At 39.6% G+C, this 19,599-nt stretch overlaps 1 protein-coding gene and 3 non-coding genes across 4 annotated transcripts; all 4 read right to left on the bottom strand.

Moving 5' to 3' along the window:
* Positions 1-13,413: 13,413 nt before the first annotated feature.
* TRNAY-GUA lies at positions 13,414-13,498 on the bottom strand. Its single transcript is given in 2 exon segments — positions 13,414-13,449; positions 13,462-13,498. It is a non-coding gene; the product is annotated as a tRNA-Tyr (tRNA).
* Positions 13,499-14,402: 904 nt separating this feature from the next.
* On the bottom strand, positions 14,403-14,484 carry TRNAS-AGA. Its single transcript has one exon. It is a non-coding gene; the product is annotated as a tRNA-Ser (tRNA).
* Positions 14,485-15,144: 660 nt separating this feature from the next.
* On the bottom strand, positions 15,145-15,229 carry TRNAY-GUA. Its single transcript is given in 2 exon segments — positions 15,145-15,180; positions 15,193-15,229. It is a non-coding gene; the product is annotated as a tRNA-Tyr (tRNA).
* Positions 15,230-17,663: 2,434 nt separating this feature from the next.
* LOC106363687 lies at positions 17,664-19,064 on the bottom strand. The gene has a single exon (XM_013801958.1). The coding sequence runs from the start codon at positions 19,062-19,064 to the stop codon at positions 17,664-17,666; it is 1,401 nt and encodes a 466-aa protein (XP_013657412.1).
* Between the last annotated feature and the right edge of the window lie 535 nt (positions 19,065-19,599).

Genomic DNA, 19,599 nt, shown 5'->3' with positions numbered 1-19,599 from the left:
TAAACTGAACCATAATCTGTAGGAACGGCAGGAGATAAAAGGAAATTATGACCGTAGAGATGAATGGGAAGACTTACAGTTTCAAGCAGCGTGAGTGTTTACAATTGCAATGTTTTTTTCTTTTGAGAGGTTTCAACGTTTCAACTTTCATCTCTACCTTTCACAATAGGCGTAGTTGTACATTTTGGAGATTCCAGCTTTCTGACCAAAAAGAAAACAAAGGCAAAATTAAATGAAAAAGAGTTCAAATTCAAAAATCTTTGAGGTGATAGTAATATCAAAGTGAATAAGATATTTCTAAGAAGCATTAGTCTTTGGACAGAAACTAACAAAACTTAGTTTCAAGAAATAGTTTTAAAAGGTTGAAGATTCAACCATTTCGATCATCTTTAATCAAACATCTGCAAATCCAATTGCTAAAAATTTGATTTTTCTTCATAAAAATTTAAACATGTCTGGAAGAGGCAAGAACGTTGCAGTGGTGAGGGTAATGGGGATATTCATTCCTACTTATACGAGTTCGATTGCAAGAGCGAAGAAAAGATTGTGGTGTATTAAATGTTACTTAATGGGAGGGATGCGCCTTAAGCTTTAAAGTGTGCTCTTAAAGAGAAAACGTTAATTCTAAAGGAGGCATTACAGTGGAAGCTTCAGGAAAGGAGGAGGAAGCAAGGGACGCGAGAAGAAGAAGAGGATGGATGGGTGCAAGGGTTGAGTTGGACCACGATACAGTATATCATCACACTACAAGAAAACAGCGGTATTCTGACGGACATTCCGACGGAAAATGAAATCCTCGGAATATCCCGAGGAATTTCTGAGGATATTCCGAGGAAACACAAAATTTGGTTTCCTAGGAATTTCCTCGGAATATACCGACGGAATTCCGAGGAAATATTAATCCGTCGGAATATTCTTATGGAATACCGAGGAAAAATGTATTCCTCGGAAAAAACCGATGAATTCCGCGGATATATTATAGCCGTCAGAGAGCCGTTGGGGGATTTTAAAAATTTCAAGGAAATTCCGACGAACTAGCCGTTTCCGTCGGAATTCTGTCAGAATTTCCTCGGTCTGTCGGCAGGATTTCAACTATAAATACAAGCACCCCTCTTCCTCTTCATTCACTCCATATCTTCATCCTCCCTCTTACTCTCTTTACACACGAATTTGATTCATAAAAACATGTCTTCTTCAAATTATTTTCGTTCTTGGATCGATCGACCTCATTTGGATCCGAACACGAGATTGCTTACGGAAGAATACCAACGAGGTATAACCGAATTCATGGGGTTAGTTCACTGACAACCGGAAGCAAAAACAGGTATGTTAAGATGTCCTTGCTCTAATTGTAAAAATAGAAAGTTTATTAAAGAGTGGGATGTTTGGACTCATCTATATTTGAGTGGGTTTACACGAAGTTACAAAATTTGGTATCATCATAGGGAAACTGACTATGAACATGGTAGTACTAGCGAACCTCGGCCAGCGGTTAGATTAGAAGAACCAATTAGAACGGATGTAGATTATGGTGTAGGTACTGAGCAGATGGTAAATGATCATTTTAGAGGGGAAGATTTACCCAATGCACAAGCTAGGAGATTTTATGATATGTTGGATGCTGGAAAGCAACCATTGTACGAAGGTTGCAGAGATGGTCATTCAACTTTATCATCTGCTACAAGATTGATGGGCATTAAAACAGATTATAATTTGGCTGAAGACTGTGTGGATGCGATTGCTGATTTTGTAAAAGGTATTCTACCCGAGGATAATGTAGCTCCTGGTTCATACTACGAGGTTCAGAAACTCGTAGCTGGTCTTGGTTTATCGTATCAGGTAATAGATATATGCAGCGACAACTGCATGATTTATTGGAGGGCGGATGAACAGCGGGTTACATGCAAATTTTGTGGAAAGCCTCGTTATAAAGATACGAGTGGAAGAGTTCCAGTGCCATATAAAAGGATGTGGTATTTGCCTTTGACGGAAATGTTGCAGAGGTTGTATCTGTCTGAACGCACAACGCAACCAATTAGATGGCATTCGGAGCACTCAACAGATGGTTAGATCAGACATCCTTCAGATGCAAAAGCGTGGAAGCATTTCCAATCAAAGTATCCCGATTTTGCGTATGAGAGAAGAAATGTCTACCTTGGTGCATGTACTGATGGTTTCAGCCCGTTTGGCAAGAGTGGAAGACAGTATTCTCAATGGCCAGTCATTCTTACACCATACAACCTACCCCGAAACTTGTTCTTGCGACGAGAGTTTTTGTTTCTCTCGATTCTCGTTCCCGGACCAGAGCATCCTATGAGATCACCTGATGTGTTTCTTCAGCCACTAATATATGAGTTGCAACAACTATGAGCTCAAGGTGCTGAAACATACGATGTTTCGTGTAAAGAAAACTTTCAAATGCGGGCAGTACTAATGTGGACAATAAGTGATTTTCCAGCATATGGTATGTTATCTGGATGGACAACCCATGGAAGGCTATCATGTCCATATTGTCAAGATAACACTGATGCTTTCCAACTAAAACACGGAAGGAAAACGTGTTGGTTTGACTGTCACAGGAGATTCCTACCACCTGATCATCCATATCGTAGGAGTAGGAATTTGTTTATGAAGAACAAGAGGGTGTTTGACAGTCCACCTCCGGAAATTTGTGGTAAAGATTTGAAGACACAACTAAGAGATTTTGGTGCAGAAAGGACGCCAGACGTCGGTGGACATGAGCGTTTTCCGGTAGATGCTGTTGGAGACCTACATAACTAGCACAAAAAAAGTATTTTGTGGGATCTGCCATACTGGGAGGATCATCTGCTAAGGCATAATTTAGATGTCATGCATATTGAGAAGAACTTTGTTGACAATCTCATGAACACGATCCTTAATGTTCAAGGTAAAACAAAAGATAATTTGAAGTCAAGACTGGATTTAGTCGATATATGTGCTCGTTCAGAACTTCATGTTGATGAGAATGGTAGGGCTCCTTTTCCCATATACCGACTTGATGCAGAGGGAAAAGATGCGTTTTTTGATTGGATTTCAAACGATGTGGAATTTCCAGACGGTTACGCATCTAATTTGCGTAATTGTATCGACAGAAAGGAAGGAAAGTTTACTGGCTTGAAAAGCCACGATTGCCATGTAATGATGCAGCGCCTCCTTCCGTTTGCCTTCAAGGAACTATTACCACGAAATGTTCATGAAGCAATTGCAGGGATAAGTGGTTTCTTCCGCGATTTATGCACGTGATTCAGTGCAACCTTGAGAAGATATTTCCTACCTCATTTTTTGATGTTATGGAGCATCTTGTTATTCACCTGGCAAGAGAATTGGAACTTCGTGGTCCTGTACAGTATAGATGGATGTATCTGTATGAGCGGTATATGTTCCATTTGAAGAAGATGATGAAAAATTTAAGTAGGGTGGAAGGTTCTATAGTCGCACAGATGATCAATGAAGAAACTTCAAACTTTGCCGAGTACTACTTTCCAGCAGAAGTTCAGACCAAAAACAGAAGACCTGCTCGGCATGATGATAGAGGCGAACGGGCAACATATCATGTTACGGTTCCAGACATTTTCACAGACGTTGGACGACTTAGCGGAAAACCAAATGACCGTCGACTTACTGAGCAGGAGCGCAGTAATTTGCAAACATATTTGCTCACCAACTGCGAAGATGTTCTTCAATATGAGAGGTAAATAAATTAGCTTACAAATTTTTATTTTAACAAGTTGAAATTTAAATATTAATTAATTACATTATTGTCATCATATGTACAGGATTTTCATGGCAGAAAAGCGGTTCGAATATAGATACGCCACAGAGGACGAACTAGAAGAAATGAAGCAGAGAGAATTTTCGGGATGGATGTTTACTTATGTGAGTGCTTTAAACAAATTAAAATATCATTTATCACATATTTATACTAATTCACATTTATTGATATAACATATATATGTGCTATTAATATAGGTGTCTGCTGGTTTGGCCAGAGGTGAAACATTTGACGATTGGATACGCGAGATGGTCGTTGGACCAAAATTTGTTGTGAAGTCATATCCGAGATTTTGTACTCGAGGATATGCATTCAGAACTCAGAAGAGGAGACGTTCGAGTACGACTTATGATGTTGGCGTTTGTTCTGCATCAGAAGATGATGTATACTATGGACACATACCTGAGATTTTGGAAATCAAGTATTTGGGCATGGTTGGATTGCGCTGTACTGTTTTCTATTGTGATTGGCACGACAACACTCTAGATCGAGGTGTGAGAACAGATGCATTTGGTGTTACATCAGTAAATTCGAGGCGAAAGCTGCAATATTATGATCTTTTCATTCTTGCTTCTCAGGCCGATCATGTAATTAAATGTTAATTATTTAGAATGATTCATCATCATGTGTATTAATTTATAATTTTACTAATAATTTTTTAAATGTTACAGGTTTGTTATATCAAGTACCCCCGGGTAAGGAACAGAGATGATCCATGGGTTACTGTTACAAGACTCAACCCGAGAGGCCGAGTTCAGGGAAGTTCTGAGCTGGAAGACCCACTACAACCAAGCACATCCGGCAACTTAAGTGCAGCAGAAGATTTAGCTGGAGTTGGCCTTGTAGTCGATTTAACCGACTTCGGAGAGGAAGCCGTCGTTCACGTAGAGGATGAACCAGTGATTGGAGAGTTTCACCAAGATCCAGATTCAGATTCATCTGGTGATGATGACTCGGAAACAGACTAGCATCGATTATTATTTTTTTTTTAATAGAAATACCGAGGAAATTCCGAGGGAAGATAGGTTTTCCTCAGAATTTCCTCGGAATAGACCTTGTCGATTTAGGGATTTGATTATAGAGTCTTTTTCCTTGGAATTCCCTTGGAATATTTCGACGGAATTCCGAGGAAGATAAGGGTTTCCTCGGAATTCCCTCGGAATATTCCGAGGGAATTCCGAGGAAGTAGGGGTTTTTAACCGAAAACAACGTTTTGCGGATTGAATTTCCGAGGGAATTCCGACGAACTGGTGGTCCTCGGAGTTTCCTCGGAATTCCGTCGGAAATTTCCGAGGGATTTCCGAGGAAAAATGAATTTCCGAGGAGTTATTTCCGAGGATTTGTTTCGTCGGTATGTCGTCGGAATAACGTTATTCCGACGACATACCGAGGATTTTTTCCCTCAGTGTGTCGCTGTTTTCTTGTAGTGTCATAAAGCCCAAACTCTTCTTCAAAAACATTGCTTTCAGTACAATTAAGTGGGCCCATCAAGAGATTTCATAGAAACAAAAGCAGCGTGTTTTGTTCAGAAAGAGATGCTGATGTGTCAACATTTGGCCCTACCTCTCTGATGACGTGGACGCATGAAGAGAGATTCAAGGCAATTTTATTGTATAAGATAGCGGTATTTATTTGTTACTATAAAGTTATATGCTTGCAAATTTTGTGTAATTGTAGCGTTATTAGTTTCACTATTGATTGATGTGCTATATATTATGCGCAACGAGGATCTGGACAGTATTGGTTCAATTTGTTCACGAAAATAATAACACCAAGGCATCAGATTGAAAGCCAAAGTACCATACATAATTCATAAAAAGATATACAACAACAAGTTCATGTAATGTTCAACTGACAATGAGAAATTCATTAGGCCAAGCTATTGGAACACCTAAAGCATCATCAATGAACTGAATCTCTGAATTTCCTCTCCAAACAGGTGCTTCTCCAATTTTAACCACATCGACCCATACCTTGCTTGCATTGGGACCCAAGGGGACAAAATGAACTATAGCTTCTGGATCGGTTGAAAAAACTCTATCTTCAGCCACCTTATTGCCCGACCCTTTGCAGTCTAAGAGGACGCACTTCCTTTTACCACTTTGCTGCTATCAGAGCTGTGACTTACACTCTAGCAATGACAATTAGAGACGGTTCGTTAAAAAGGCTATCACAAACAGAAATCCATTACTTAAGCTTTAAAATTGAGAAGGTTTAGAATATTACCTTGGGAGAGCTATTCTTTGATATCGTCTCTTTCATGGCTTGCTGACTAATCTGTTGAATCTTATTCAAAGGCCATGGGATTTTCATCTTAACTGCATGACTCATCAGAAACATTTCATCAGAAACTGGTCTCCATTGGCATCTTCAACAACTGCCACATCAACCTTCACAATAGCAGCACCTGGACCCAGTGGGATGTCGTTTACCAGATCATCTGGGTCCGTGGAACACAAACGACCTCAGAAACAATTACACCAGTTGAATTCCAATCATAGATGTTTATTTTATCATCACTTGTCACCTTAGTAGAAAAAAAGAAGTAATAAATTCAACTTTCAGTTTCATATATATATATTCACATACAATTCAACAAAAGAGACAGAGAAATACTTACCGCTGAACCAGCAGTCTTATGAGTTGGAGAGTCCATTTCACTGTCCAATATGAACCTATCAACTGGCCATGCGATAACTTGTCCAACAGCTTGCCTCAGTGTTCTGACAGTTACTGAAGGCCTCCATAGTGGCCCTGCTTCTTGCTCCTCATACGACTTGACAATAATAGCAGCCGTGTTAGGACCTATTGGAATGCGTCCAATCTTGTACGCTGCGTCAGCTGAAACAAACTCTCCTTCCCCAATAAGAACCTCTTCCTCTACACACCAATCCAAAATCTGACATCCACGTCCCCCTTTGTAAACATCAGTATTCAATTCAGAGGTAGTAGACCCAACTTCAACTCTCCTTGATTCAGTCAAGTTATGAAGTTGTTCCTTCAAGCCACGAACTACATCCACTAGTTCTGCTTGTTTGGCCTCAAGCTTCATGACGTGTGTGTCTCTAGCTGCCAATATAGCTAACTTTGATGAAGTAATCCCCCGGCCTAGACCTCTAACTCTTCCTGGTCTGTCTTGTCCTAAGACTTTACTCACAGCATCTTCTTTAATATTCGTGCTAGCAGTGGAGTCCAGTTCACTATCAATTGTTTTGACTTTTTCATGTTTCAAATATGTGATTTGAGTGAGAGAATATAAACATACTAAGACATCACATCAGAAAGTTGATTGCTCACAATGGTTTCTTCAAATTCTGGTCTCGCGGGTCTCCCATCCTTATGTGTGTGCGCTTCAATCCAAACCTTACTTCTAGTAACCTTTTCAGGCTCCTTGCTCTGCTTCTTCTACAATTACCAGAATCACAGAATACCAGATTAGGTTATCTCATTCACTATAAATCTTGTACACTTTTAAATGACAGACACATACCATTTTATGAGTTAGTCTGCGGCCTGTCGTGTGCGGAATCTGACTCCTACGCAATTCCCTGAAGTGGGCACTTGTTTTCTTCAAAAGAAAATCAAAGATTAGGCTTCGTGGTCTCTATACACACACATACTATTAGAGAAAATATTTATTCAGCAGTAACCTTAAAATCTTCTCATTTCTTGATCTTCACCCAATTTAGCCAAGTTGCCAGAGATGGGATATTGCTTGGTTTTAAGTTAATAATCTGTTCCCTGCTACTTATAGCATGGATATTGGCCACCAGCCTAGATTTTGATGCCCTGAAGAGCCCACCCATTTGTTTTATAATAGCATCCTTTTGCCATTGTTCTTTCAAGTTGAACCTTGCCTACAAAAAAGACAGAAATTATCACTTATCATTTCCTCCCACATTATCACAGATTATTGCCATGTCATGCTACTAGTTACTTGTACGAACACTAAATAATACCTGAATTTCCTCCCACATTGTGTCTTTTGTAAGTTCATCGAGTTGCCTCCAGTCTTCGAGTAACACTGGTACATGCTCCCTCACATGAATACCCAGAAAGGATGAAAGTAGCACTGAGCCATCTCCAATATGCTCACAGAGAGTGTTAAATTCAACGTCAATCTTATCCTCAGGATTTTTAGCAACTCTACTCAATCTGGTTGGTCGTTTTCCTCTCCTTGTCTTGGGTTTTGACTTCTGTGTGTCCTCTGCAGCTTCTGGAGGTTTTTCTTTATCTTTTCTTAAGTCTTTTTCTGGTTGCTCTTCTTCTTCAAGCTCTTCTCCTGTATTCTGTCGTCAATCTTCTTGATGATGCTCTACTTCTGGGTGATGTGTTCGATCTTCTTCATGATGCTTTGTTCGATGCTGTGTTTGCTCTTCGTCTTGGTGTGCCTTCAATAACTTGCGTTTTTTCCCAGACTTAAGTGGTTCAACGCTAGCATCTAGTCCTCGTTGGCGCTTACTGCAACGTTGAATCATCCCGTACTCCATTATCTTTATCCTGTAACTAACGTAAAAAAAAAGTTACTAACAGATATCAAACCAAAACCAGTTACTAGTCATATCCCTATTACTCCACAACTAGGACCCCCTCACAATCATCCCTACAACAGAAACTCTCATCGTCAGAATAATCATTCCCCAAATCTTCATTCTCGTCAACAAATACTGGTGCAGCAGCAAACTCTTCTTCTGTCTCTAACTCGTGATACCCTCTTGGTGGTGCCCTCATAACCAATCAGAAGAGTCATCATTGTATAAAACACTTGCTTTGCTTGTGAAGGCAGAATGTATGGATCTTTTTGGAATGCTGCTTGGTTTAAGTGGAAGTTCACAAGCGTAAAACCATCTTCTACCTTCAACCCATGCCCTTTGTTAGCCCACTTACACCTGAATAGTGGCACGTGAAACATATGGTAGTCGAGTAGTATAATCTCTTCTATCACTCCATAGTAGGATACTATATCTGCCATATGTTTACTATCTTTTGCACTAGATCTACACATACTGAAAGCATCATATGCTACCCCACTCTTCTGAGTCTTCCTCTTTAGTGACTCTATCTGAAAGCGATGTCCATTGATGATTAAGCCTTTGTACCTTGCAACTGAATTTCGTGGTCCAAATGCTAACCATTTTAGCTTTTTGGATTGCTCCTCTGGGTTAGAATAAATCTGACAACAACAGAGATAAGATGGTGTTAGTGCTAGGAATAGAAATGTGAGTAAAGAAAACTTGATGTCCACTGCTACATATACCTTATCCTTACCCATTGTGTAAACTGCTCCACATGTAACTTCCATAACAGAGTTTCATTTTGCCGACAACGAGCATCCTTCTCTTGCAACTCTTCCAAGTGCATACTGACATAGCGGTAACAATAAGTGTAAACACACATATACAATCATGAATATTAAGTATGCAATTTATCAACTTACTCAATATATGGATTCATAATTGTTGTGTTCATTAGAACATATCTGTGTGTAATGTCCCGCTCTTTATCTGAAAGTATAACGTCTTTGGATCTCTGGATTGGACGGCCTTCAAGGATGTCATCATCTAAATCAACATCTTCATTACGACTCGCAGGTTGATTAACTGGTACAGTTTTTTTAAGAAACTCCATGCAGAAGGCAATACATTCTGCTGCCATGTAACCCTCTGCCATACATGCTTCTGGCCTTGCATAATTTCTAACATAAGACTTAAGTGTTTTCATGTACCTGGAGATAAAAAAAAACAGATTTTTGTCAAATATTTATCACAACAACTATAATATTCAAAGAGGTAAACCAAATAAAATTACCTTTCAAATGGATACATCCATCTAAAGTGTACTGGCCCTCCCAAGCGTGCCTCTCTAGCTAGATGTATAGGTAGGTGGAACATTATATCAAAAAGTGATGGGGGAAAGAACCGCTCCATCTGACACATTGTCTCAAAAAGCTCCCTCTCTAATTCCATAGCTTTTCAGGATCAATCACACGCTGACACAGTCTGCAGAAGAAGTTGCATAGTCTAGTCACTGCAATCCTAGGTCCTTTGGGAAGTAATTTTTGCAATGCAACAGGTAACAGGTTTTGCAGAAGAACATGATGATCATGTGACTTTAAACCATTAATCTGAGGAGGATCCAGGGAAACACAATTTGCAATATTCGTACAATAGCCATCTGGTCCTCTGAATTCAGATAACCTCTTGCAAAATATCTTCTTTTCATCCTTCGTCAACCAATAAGAAGCTGGAGGTAGGTATGTCTTTTTTCCACGTACCTCAGTGTGTAAGGAGCTGCGAATCCCCATATCTTCTAAATCTTGTCTAGCTTTCACACCATCTTTTGACTTTGTACTATGCATCAACAAGGACAGTATGGCGTCAGACACATTCTTTTCCACATGCATTACGTCAATGTTATGACGTACCGGCATATCCTAATACATAAAATAATTAGAAACGGTTAGAATATGGTAAACATATAGTTCAATAACAGTGTATTGAGAAAGTACTACCTTCCAGTAAGGTAACTCGAATAGAATTGACCGTTTCTTCCACCTCCATTGGTCAGTATCTTCTTCATATTCTTCACCTCCAATCTCATCATCTTCATCCACACATGATTTTCTCTTCTTGCCTTTCTTCTCTAAGGGTTTTCCAAAATCATTCTTGAAGTCCTTGAGCATCTCAAATATGTCAGATCCGGTTTGAATTCTGCTTGCAGTCCCTTCCTCTACGGTATTGTCAAACCATGCTTTGCGGCGTCGGTAAGGGTGGCCTGGCCTCAGTCGTCTCCTATTGCCCAAATAAACCATCTTTCGACTAAATTTCAACCACCTGAAAGGTGTATCCTTGCCACACACTGTACACGCTTGTTTCCCTTTCACTTTACAACCAGCCAATGTCCCCAAACCTGGATAGTCGCTGATAGTCCACAACAGAATAGCTCGGAGTGTGAAATTCTCATTGGATAATGAGTCATATGCCTGTATACCTTCATTCCACAAGTCAATAAGATCATCTATCAACGGAGCAAGATAAATGTCGATGTTGTTGCTTGGTGCAGTTGGACCAGGGATCAGGAGACTCAACATTACGTTCTCTGCCTTCATGCACAGACTGGGAGGCATACTGTAGTTTACCAAGAAAACTGGCCATGTGCTGTACTTTGTGTTCTGAATGGAGAAAGGATTCATACCATCTGTAGATAGTCCAAGACGAAGGTTTCTCGGATCTAAAGCAAACTCTGGCCATTTATCATTAACCTGAGCCCAAGTCAGTGAGTCCATCGGGTGTCGCATGGTATCTTCACTACCATTGCTGAAATGCCATTGCAAATCCTTAGCCATCCTCTTCGATCTAAACATCCGCTTCAGTCTTTATTTGATAGAAAAATACCGTAGTACCTTTGCTGGAATCCCATTCTTTTCTTCTCCGGTAAGCTTGTCAATTTCCCATCTTGAAGCACCACATCTTGGGCAGCTATCCATATCCTCATACTGTTTCTGAAAAAGAATAAAGTCATTCTTGCAAGCATGAATAACATCATAACCAACACCAAATATCTTCAGAAATTTCTTGATGTCACCTGTGGACTTTGGAAGGACATTCCCTTGAGGCAGCATGTCTTGTACCAATGTCAAAATTTGATCAAAATAATTCTCTGAAATCCCACTCTTTACTTTTATGTGATACAGTCCCATGATTGCAGATATCTTAGTGTAGTAGGAACAGTTGTAGTAGAGTGGAGTTTCTGCATCCTGCAATTTCTTCTTGAACTCAGAGTCTTCTTCACCTTTAACTACCTCTGGTCGCTCTCTGGTTTGTGGATTGTCTTCAGCATCAGAGAACGCAGTTCTAAACAACTCGTACGCTTCTAAGTGGTCAACACTCTCAAAATCAACTGTCTTCGTATTTCTTATCTCTCCATGAACACTCCAACAATCATTCCTCTTTTACTTCTTATCCATCCCCCTTATGACTAAATGCTCCACGACTGTGTTTAGAGTTTGATGACACATGTTCCGACAGTCGACACAGGGACAGAAGATTTTCAGAGGATTACCCAACCTCAACGCTGATGTATTCACGAAATCAGTTGCCCCCTTTTCATAATCATTGCTTGCCCTGTAATATATCAAACGATTAAAAGTTATATAAACTTCAGAGCCTAATTTGCATTTACAAAATAAGCAAGCATAAAAGATTAAGTAAACATACCTTGGAAGCCAAACCCAGGACTTGTCCATCTCAGAACACAGCTCCAATTTCACAGTGTCAATGCAAAAATGAGATGGTTTTCGAGAATCAGAATCGAGAAACATAAAACAAAGGAAATGGAGAACGAACAATCTCTAAGATTAGCTCGACGAATCTAAACCCGTTAACCCTAAAGGACGAGAACGAACAATCGCTAACATTGACGAACCTTAACTAGAACTTGTTCTTCGGCAGTGAGATACAGAGGAGAGCGACGGAATTGTCGATGAGAATCGGGGGAAAAAAGAACGAATCTGATTGTTAGACTGAGAGTTCGAAGTCTGAAAACGAGAGGGAGACTGAAAGTTTGATGGATGGAATCTTAAAAAATGAGAGTTAAAGGGAAACAATGGTTCATGAAGCTTCGATGGAGGGAGTCTGAAAATGAGAGTTAGAGGGAAACAACGAGAGGGAGACTAAGTTTCGATAAGTCTTAGGCGCTCCACTAATTAGATTTCCGCGCTTAACATAGATAGCGTTTTCTCAAAAAAAGTGCTATGAATAACTAAACGTGACAATCTCGTTTTATATGACAACTTATTCGTAGCGTTTAGAAAAAGCAAAACGCTACTAAAACACAAACAATAGCAAAACACACTTAAACACTACTATATTATGCTATCAATACACCAATTTTCTGTAGTGCTGCGTGGGCAAAGCCCACATGATTTCTAGTCATGCCCGATAACCACTCCGGCACGTCCACTTTAATAATTAACTGAAACATTGTTCTATTGTAGATTAATCTACATACACTCTCAATCATTATTGTTGATTTTTTTCGGGAGAAGTTGACGATTGTATTTAAAGGATATTTTAAAATTTACCAACAGAAGAATGTATCAATAGTCTAAAAATTTATTATCTAAACATCCAAACTATACATATTTCAAAACATTAATATTTTTTGCTAGATATTTTTTTAATTCCAGTTGAATACAAATTAAAAACAATTTCTATCTCCAACTTAAATAAAATGGTAGAAATAATATTTAGGATAGCATGATTGATTATATTAATAAAAATTAAAAGAGAAGTTCATGCAAGAAAATGGCAGAGAACTTCCACTACCCTTAAGACACCATTAAGAACTGATTGGCACATGCGACAATCTTCCAAATTGAATTTTATTTACATTTTACATATTCATTTTGTATTATAGTTTTCTTGTTTGAATATAGATAATAGGCTAACTCTTAGAAATTACTTTTTAATGTTCACATTAGCACATTCAGTATTGAAAAAATAAGACACCAAAAAGATGAAATTTAGCTGCATAACGTTCAATTTTTGCCAGAATTACACAATTCAGTTTTCTGACACATAACGTCAAAATCAAAATGAAAAAGTTGTGACCAAAACATTTCCGACCTACCGGATTCGAACCAGTGACCTAAGGATATTCTGGAACTACTACAGTCCTCCGCTCTACCAACTGAGCTAAGGTCGGATGTATACAACATTTCATACATGTGTACATTCTACATATAGATTATTGATACACAATAATGTACATATTTTTTGCTCATTTAAATAATTACATAGTTTATACATAACAAAATAATAAAAAAGCCATAATAGAATACATATTTCCCAGTCCATTGTAGCAGTAGCAAAAATATTAGAAGAAACTAATTCACAAAATCTTACGGAGAATATTTGAACTGGTGGTGCAATAGTCCTAGATTTTTATCTGACACTCGATAATCATTTTTCTATAACAAAACTTTTTTTTCTTCAATTTTTATATAAACATAGACAATGTAACTTATACTATGTTCATTCAAAAATTTTGATCTTGGAGAAAAAAAATAAAAAATGAAGAAAGTTCGAGAAAATCCCCTTAACTAAAAGAAAAGGATTATAACCACCGGTTATAAATCTTTCTCATTTTTATAAACATTGTTTAATTTTGAAATAAATTTCCAATTATTTTTAAATCAGTGCACCCTATTTTCTGAAACAAACCTAATTTTGTTATATTCTCCTATTACGGAAGATACATTATAAGACTTGTACATATGCGTAATATTATTAAAATACTCTGAAAAAATAAAATTAACTATAAAAGCAAAATAGTTGCAACGTAAGGAATTTCTGCTAAAAATACAGCCCTCTGCTCTACCGACTGAGCTAAAGTCGGCATTGTAATAAGATAGATTAGATGAGGACATCCTTGTTTGGTTAATCCTTTTTGAGTATAAGAGGAAGAACATAAAAATGATAGTTAATTATTTGTATCTTGAACTGTTTTTTAACATTTTTAATTTACCTAAATGTAATAAGTAAACTATCATAAGAAAAATAATTACAAAATAGTGGTATTTTCTTTTAAAAAAACTGCTTCTCAAAAGCGTGAACGGCAGGATTTGAACCTGCGCGGGCGAAGCCCACATGATTTCTTGTCATGCCCGATAACCACTCCGGCACGTCCACTTTAATAATTAATTGAAACATTGTTCTATTGTAGATTAATCTACATAACAATCTCAATCATTATTGTTGATTTTTTTCGGGAGAAGTTGACGATTGTATTTAAAGGATATTTTAAAATTTTACCAACAGAAGAATGTATCAATAGTACAAAAATTTATTATCTAAACATCCAAACTCTACATATTTCAAATTATTAATATTTTTTGCTAGACGTTTTTTTATTCCAGTTGAATACAAATTAAAAACAATTTCTATCTCCAACTTAAGTAAAGTGGTAGAAATAATATTTAGGATAGCATGATTGACTATACTAATAAAAATTAAAAGACAAGTTCATGCAAGAAAATGGCAGAGAACTTCCACTACCATTAAGACAATATTAAAAACTGATTGGCACATGCGACAATCTTCCAAATTGAATTTTATTTACATGTTACATATTCATTTTTTATTATAGTTTTCGTGTTTGAATATAGATAATAGGCTAACTCTTAGAAATTACTTTTTAATGTTCACTTTAGCACAATCAGTATTGAAAAAATAAGACACCAAAAAGATGAAATTTAGCTGCATAACGTTCAATTTTTGCCATAATTACACAATTCAGTTTTCTGACACATAACGTCAAAATCAAAATGAAAAAGTTGTGACTAAAACATTTCCGACCTACCGGATTTGAACCAGTGACCTAAGGATATACTGCAACTCCTACAGTCCTCCGCTCTACCAACTGAGCTAAGGTCGGATTTATACAACATTTCATACATGTGTACATTCTACATATAGATTTTTTTTTATTTTGTTTTATTAAATGTGAAATTTATTGATCATGGCAAAAAGAATAAGCATTTACAAAGACTTATAGGCCTAAAAAAAAAATTTACAAGGCTAAAAGATGAATCTTATTCTGCTATGTATTGGCTGAGACTTCAAACCATCTTCGCATCAAACCAGTGAACTTATGGTCAGCTCTGTAGCGAAGAGAGGAGATTCTGTTTCTCATTGCCTTGTCAATGACTCGGACTGTTTGATCAACCGTGCGATGGCCTGTCTGATGCCTTCTTCGGTTTCTTTCCTGCCATAAATGGTAGATGGTGGCTTGAAAAACCATCTTGAGCAGTATCTTGTCCATTATCTGCAGGTTGTTTGCGCTTAAAAACTGCAGCGAGGTCATCCAATCAGGATCCGTTCTGTTACCACTCAGTCTGTTAGCTAACTTGTCCCACACTGTAAAAGAGTAGGGACACGCGAAGAAGACATGGTCCCGTGTTTCATCCCTCTCTCCACACAAAGGACAGCCATGAAGAATGCCCCAAGCTCTCATTCGGTCTCCTGTTGATAATCTGTTCCTCACAGCCAACCAGACTATAAAGGAGAACCTCGGTACTCCTTGCGTGAACCAAACACTCTTGTTCCAGAAAGTGTGGCCTTCTTTTGCCTGATCTGATCCCAAGTGCGCGCTGAAGAGAACCATGGTTTGAAATTGTCATCGGAGTGCTTCCACAGGATCACATCTTGTCCTTGTTGATCATCAGGGACCGGTTCTCTCTGAATGTGGGCATGTAGCTCATGGAAATGCTGACTCCTATGTCCTCTGACACTCCACTGCGCTTGAGTGACCACCTCACATACTCTAGCATTGCGGGCAATGCCAAGATAGCAAATACCCACTGCACCTGTAATGTCAATAAGTCTTCCACTCTGCAACCAATTATCAAACCAAAAGAAAGCATTTCGCCCATCTTTGACCTCAACCCGTGTGAACTGATATGCTAGCGACCGAAGCTTTAACAGCTTTCTCCAAATCCAAGAACTTTTTGCATCCTCCTTAACGTCCCAAAAAGAGTTTTGTCTCAACAGGTACTGTTGTATCCATGATACCCACAGCGAGCTCTTTTTCGAGATGATCCTCCAGATTAGGCTTAAAGCAAAGACTTAAGATGAATCGCGCAACTTTCTTATTCTCAATCCTTCTTCTTCTAGAGGACAACAGAGGTCCTCCCATGCCACTTTAGCCTTGTGCGTCTGTTTAGGAGAGCCAGACCACAAGAAAGCGCTGCACATACTTTCTAATTCGTTCAGACAAGCCTTTGGCAAGACGAAGGCTTGGCTCCAGAAGTTGATAATGCCTGAGATTACTGATTTAATCAGCTGTAGTCGACCCGCGTAGGAGAGGCATTTGTTTCTCCATGCCAACATTCTTCCCCTCACCTGATCAATGAGTGGCTCATACTCTTGTTTCGATAGAGCTTTGGTGGTAAGTGGCATGCCCAAGTACCTAACTGGTAGCTTCCCCGCCTTGATCCCTAACCGCTCGGCCTCATTTAGCATAGGAGTTACAGTCTGACCAGAAGCAAAGATAGATGACTTAGAGGCGTTTATATGCAGCCTAGAGATCCGAGAAAATTGATCCATGACTTGCAACACCCCGCGGAGTGACCTGGTAGTACCATCTGTGAATACTAGTATGTCATCTGCAAATCTAAGATGGGTAAGTTTCACTTCCCTGCATTGAGGATGATAATCAAACTGCTGCGCTTCTGCTGCTTTATTCAACATCTTGGACAGAACATTGTTCAGTATGACGTACAAATAAGGCGAAAGCGAGCAGCCTTGTCGAATTCCTCTCGCACTCGTGAAGAAACCTTCTAGACTGCCATTGATCGACACCGAGAAAGCAGCTGTCGAGATACAGACCCTAATCCAGAGTATAAACTGCGCAGGTAGACCCATGGCTTTCAGAACAGATGTGATAAAAGACCACCGAACCGTGTCAAACGCCTTGGAGATATCAAATTTGATCGCAGCTCGATTGGAATTGCTGGTTCTGTGGTAGCCACTCACGATCTCAGTGGCTAGTAGGACATTCTCCAAGAGTAGTCTACCTTTGATGAAAGCAGTCTGATTTAGCTCTATTGCCTCTGGGAGAATTTCTTTGAGCTGAGAGGCAAGGATCTTTGAGATGACCTTGTACAAGAAGTTGCAGCAAGCTATCGGTCGATACTCCTTCATAGTCTGCGCTCTTCGGTTTTAGGTATGAGCGAGAGGGTCGTTGCATTGATTCCCGTGGGTAAGAATCCATAAAAGAAGAAAGACTGCACTGAGAACACAAATTCCCTTCCTACAATAGACCAGGCTGCTACGAAGAACTCTTTGGTGAAGCCGTCTGGGCCAGAGACCTAATCGCTTGGCAGAGCATGCAAGGCAGAAACTATTTCTTTAGCTGATACCGGAGCTACAAGACTAGCAACTGATCCATCAGAGCAGCGATACGATAACAGTTCCTGTAGGAGAGGGAGGGAGTCTCCTTCAGAGTCCATATCCTGCACTTGGAGAAATTTCTGAAAATGCATGACCGCCTCCTTCTTTATGTCTGGAAGATTTGTGAGCGTTTCACCCGCCTCATTGACAAGAATTGTAATGGAGTTCGAAGCATTCCTAGTCTGAACCGAGCGGTGGAAAAGAGTCGTGTTCTGATCCCCTGCTCCCATCCATCTTACGCAAGACTTCTGTCTAAAAAACTTCTCCTCTATTGAAGCCAACTTGTTCCATCTCGCTGATGCCTCAGCTTCTGCAGCAAGTGTAACAGGGGTTGGATCCAGCAGTACCACATTTTGACAATGGCACATCTCCTCAAATGCAAGCTTTGTCTTGTTTGGTAGATTCCCGTAGTGAGTCTTTTTAAGGAGTCTCATTTCGAACTTGAGGAGCTTTAGCTTGGCTTGGAATCTGCTCAAAGCCGAGCGGGAGTGATGAATTTCCTGAGTCGTCTCCCACACTCTTTTAACAACTGGGAGGAACTCAGCATGCTCGGTAAGGTAGTTGAAGAAACGGAACGGTTTGCGGGCTTCATTGTGGTTACCAGTAAGATGAACCACACATCTTGCATGATCAGATATGCCTCCAGCCTCGAATCGTGCTACTGACTGTGGAAAGTCTCTAAACCAAGCCTCGTTTATCAAAGCTCTATCCAACTTCTTGCCTATAGGATCCTCATCTCGCTTGTTCCACCAAGTGAATAGAGCCCCAGTTGGCGCCATATCAGTAAGATTACAGTCCCCTACCAATTCTTCGAAATACCTCATCCCCAGTTGAGAGGAAGGGGCGCCACCCCCACGAGAATGCTCTCTAGTAGAAAGGATTGCATTGAAGTCACCTATGACTATCCAAGGCAGGTCTAAATACTGATAAGCTGCATGTGTACCTCGTAATTCATCCCACAGAATTCTTCTTTCCATTTCACTGTTCGAAGCATACACCGCTGAACAAATGAACTGCTCTCCTGTTTCATGTGACTGGACGGCACAAGTGATGACCTGAGAGCTAACGTTAATATTTGTCACAACCACCTTGTCTGTCCAACAAAACCAAATGTGCCCTAGCTGACTGTACTCGTAATTGGCCATAGAGGCCCAACCCGGTAGCGCTGCCTCCATACAAATTCCATAGTTTTCCTTCTGAACCCTCGTCTCCAGCAGACACCCAAAAGTGAATTTCACTGTTTGAACCCAACGCCGTATTTCTCTATGTTTTCGTGGCATGTTGAAGCCACGCATGTTCCATGCGAAAAAGGACTTCATAACTTCTGAACGGAAGCTTTTTTAGGATTGTTACTAGACTTGACCGCTTTAGAGTTAGCTCGAATGGGGACTTGTTTGCTTAGCTTGAGACTGGCACTCGAGCGTAAACGACCACTCTTTGAAGAATCTTTGATCTTTGCGCCCACTTTCAGTTCCCCTATCTCCATCTCTCCCTCCTCTAGCTCATCTTCTTCCTTTTCATTTTCCTCAACAATATCCTCAAGTGCTAAGACACTGAACCTAGACGGCGATATGATAACTTCATCTTCTCCCTGCATCTCGTCGCCATTAGTTTCATTATTTTCCCCATTTCGAGGTGGAGGTGGAGACTCTCTACCCACCAAAGCCCAAAATTGGTTCTCTGCTGATTGTGTCTCCACTTCAGTACCCGGTTTTGATGTGCCTCCAACCTCAAAACCTTTCCTCGAAACATCCCCAACACCGTCTCTCCCGAGTGCTGGGGGTAATCCCTCAAGCTCCAATAGCAAGTCCTTGACAAAAATTTCGATTGTTGTCTAGGTCGTTACTCCCCGCA

The sequence above is a fragment of the Brassica napus genome, chromosome C9 (genome assembly GCF_020379485.1).
Source record: "Brassica napus cultivar Da-Ae chromosome C9, Da-Ae, whole genome shotgun sequence".
In the NCBI taxonomy this organism is placed as follows: domain Eukaryota; kingdom Viridiplantae; phylum Streptophyta; class Magnoliopsida; order Brassicales; family Brassicaceae; genus Brassica; species Brassica napus.
This window is presented reverse-complemented; position numbering and strand designations above follow the sequence as displayed.

What these genes read in the sequence shown, in the direction of transcription:
- LOC106363687 (XM_013801958.1), bottom strand. Translation starts at nt 19,064, where the DNA reads ATGAAGTCCTTTTTCGCATGGAACATGCGTGGCTTCAACATGCCACGA.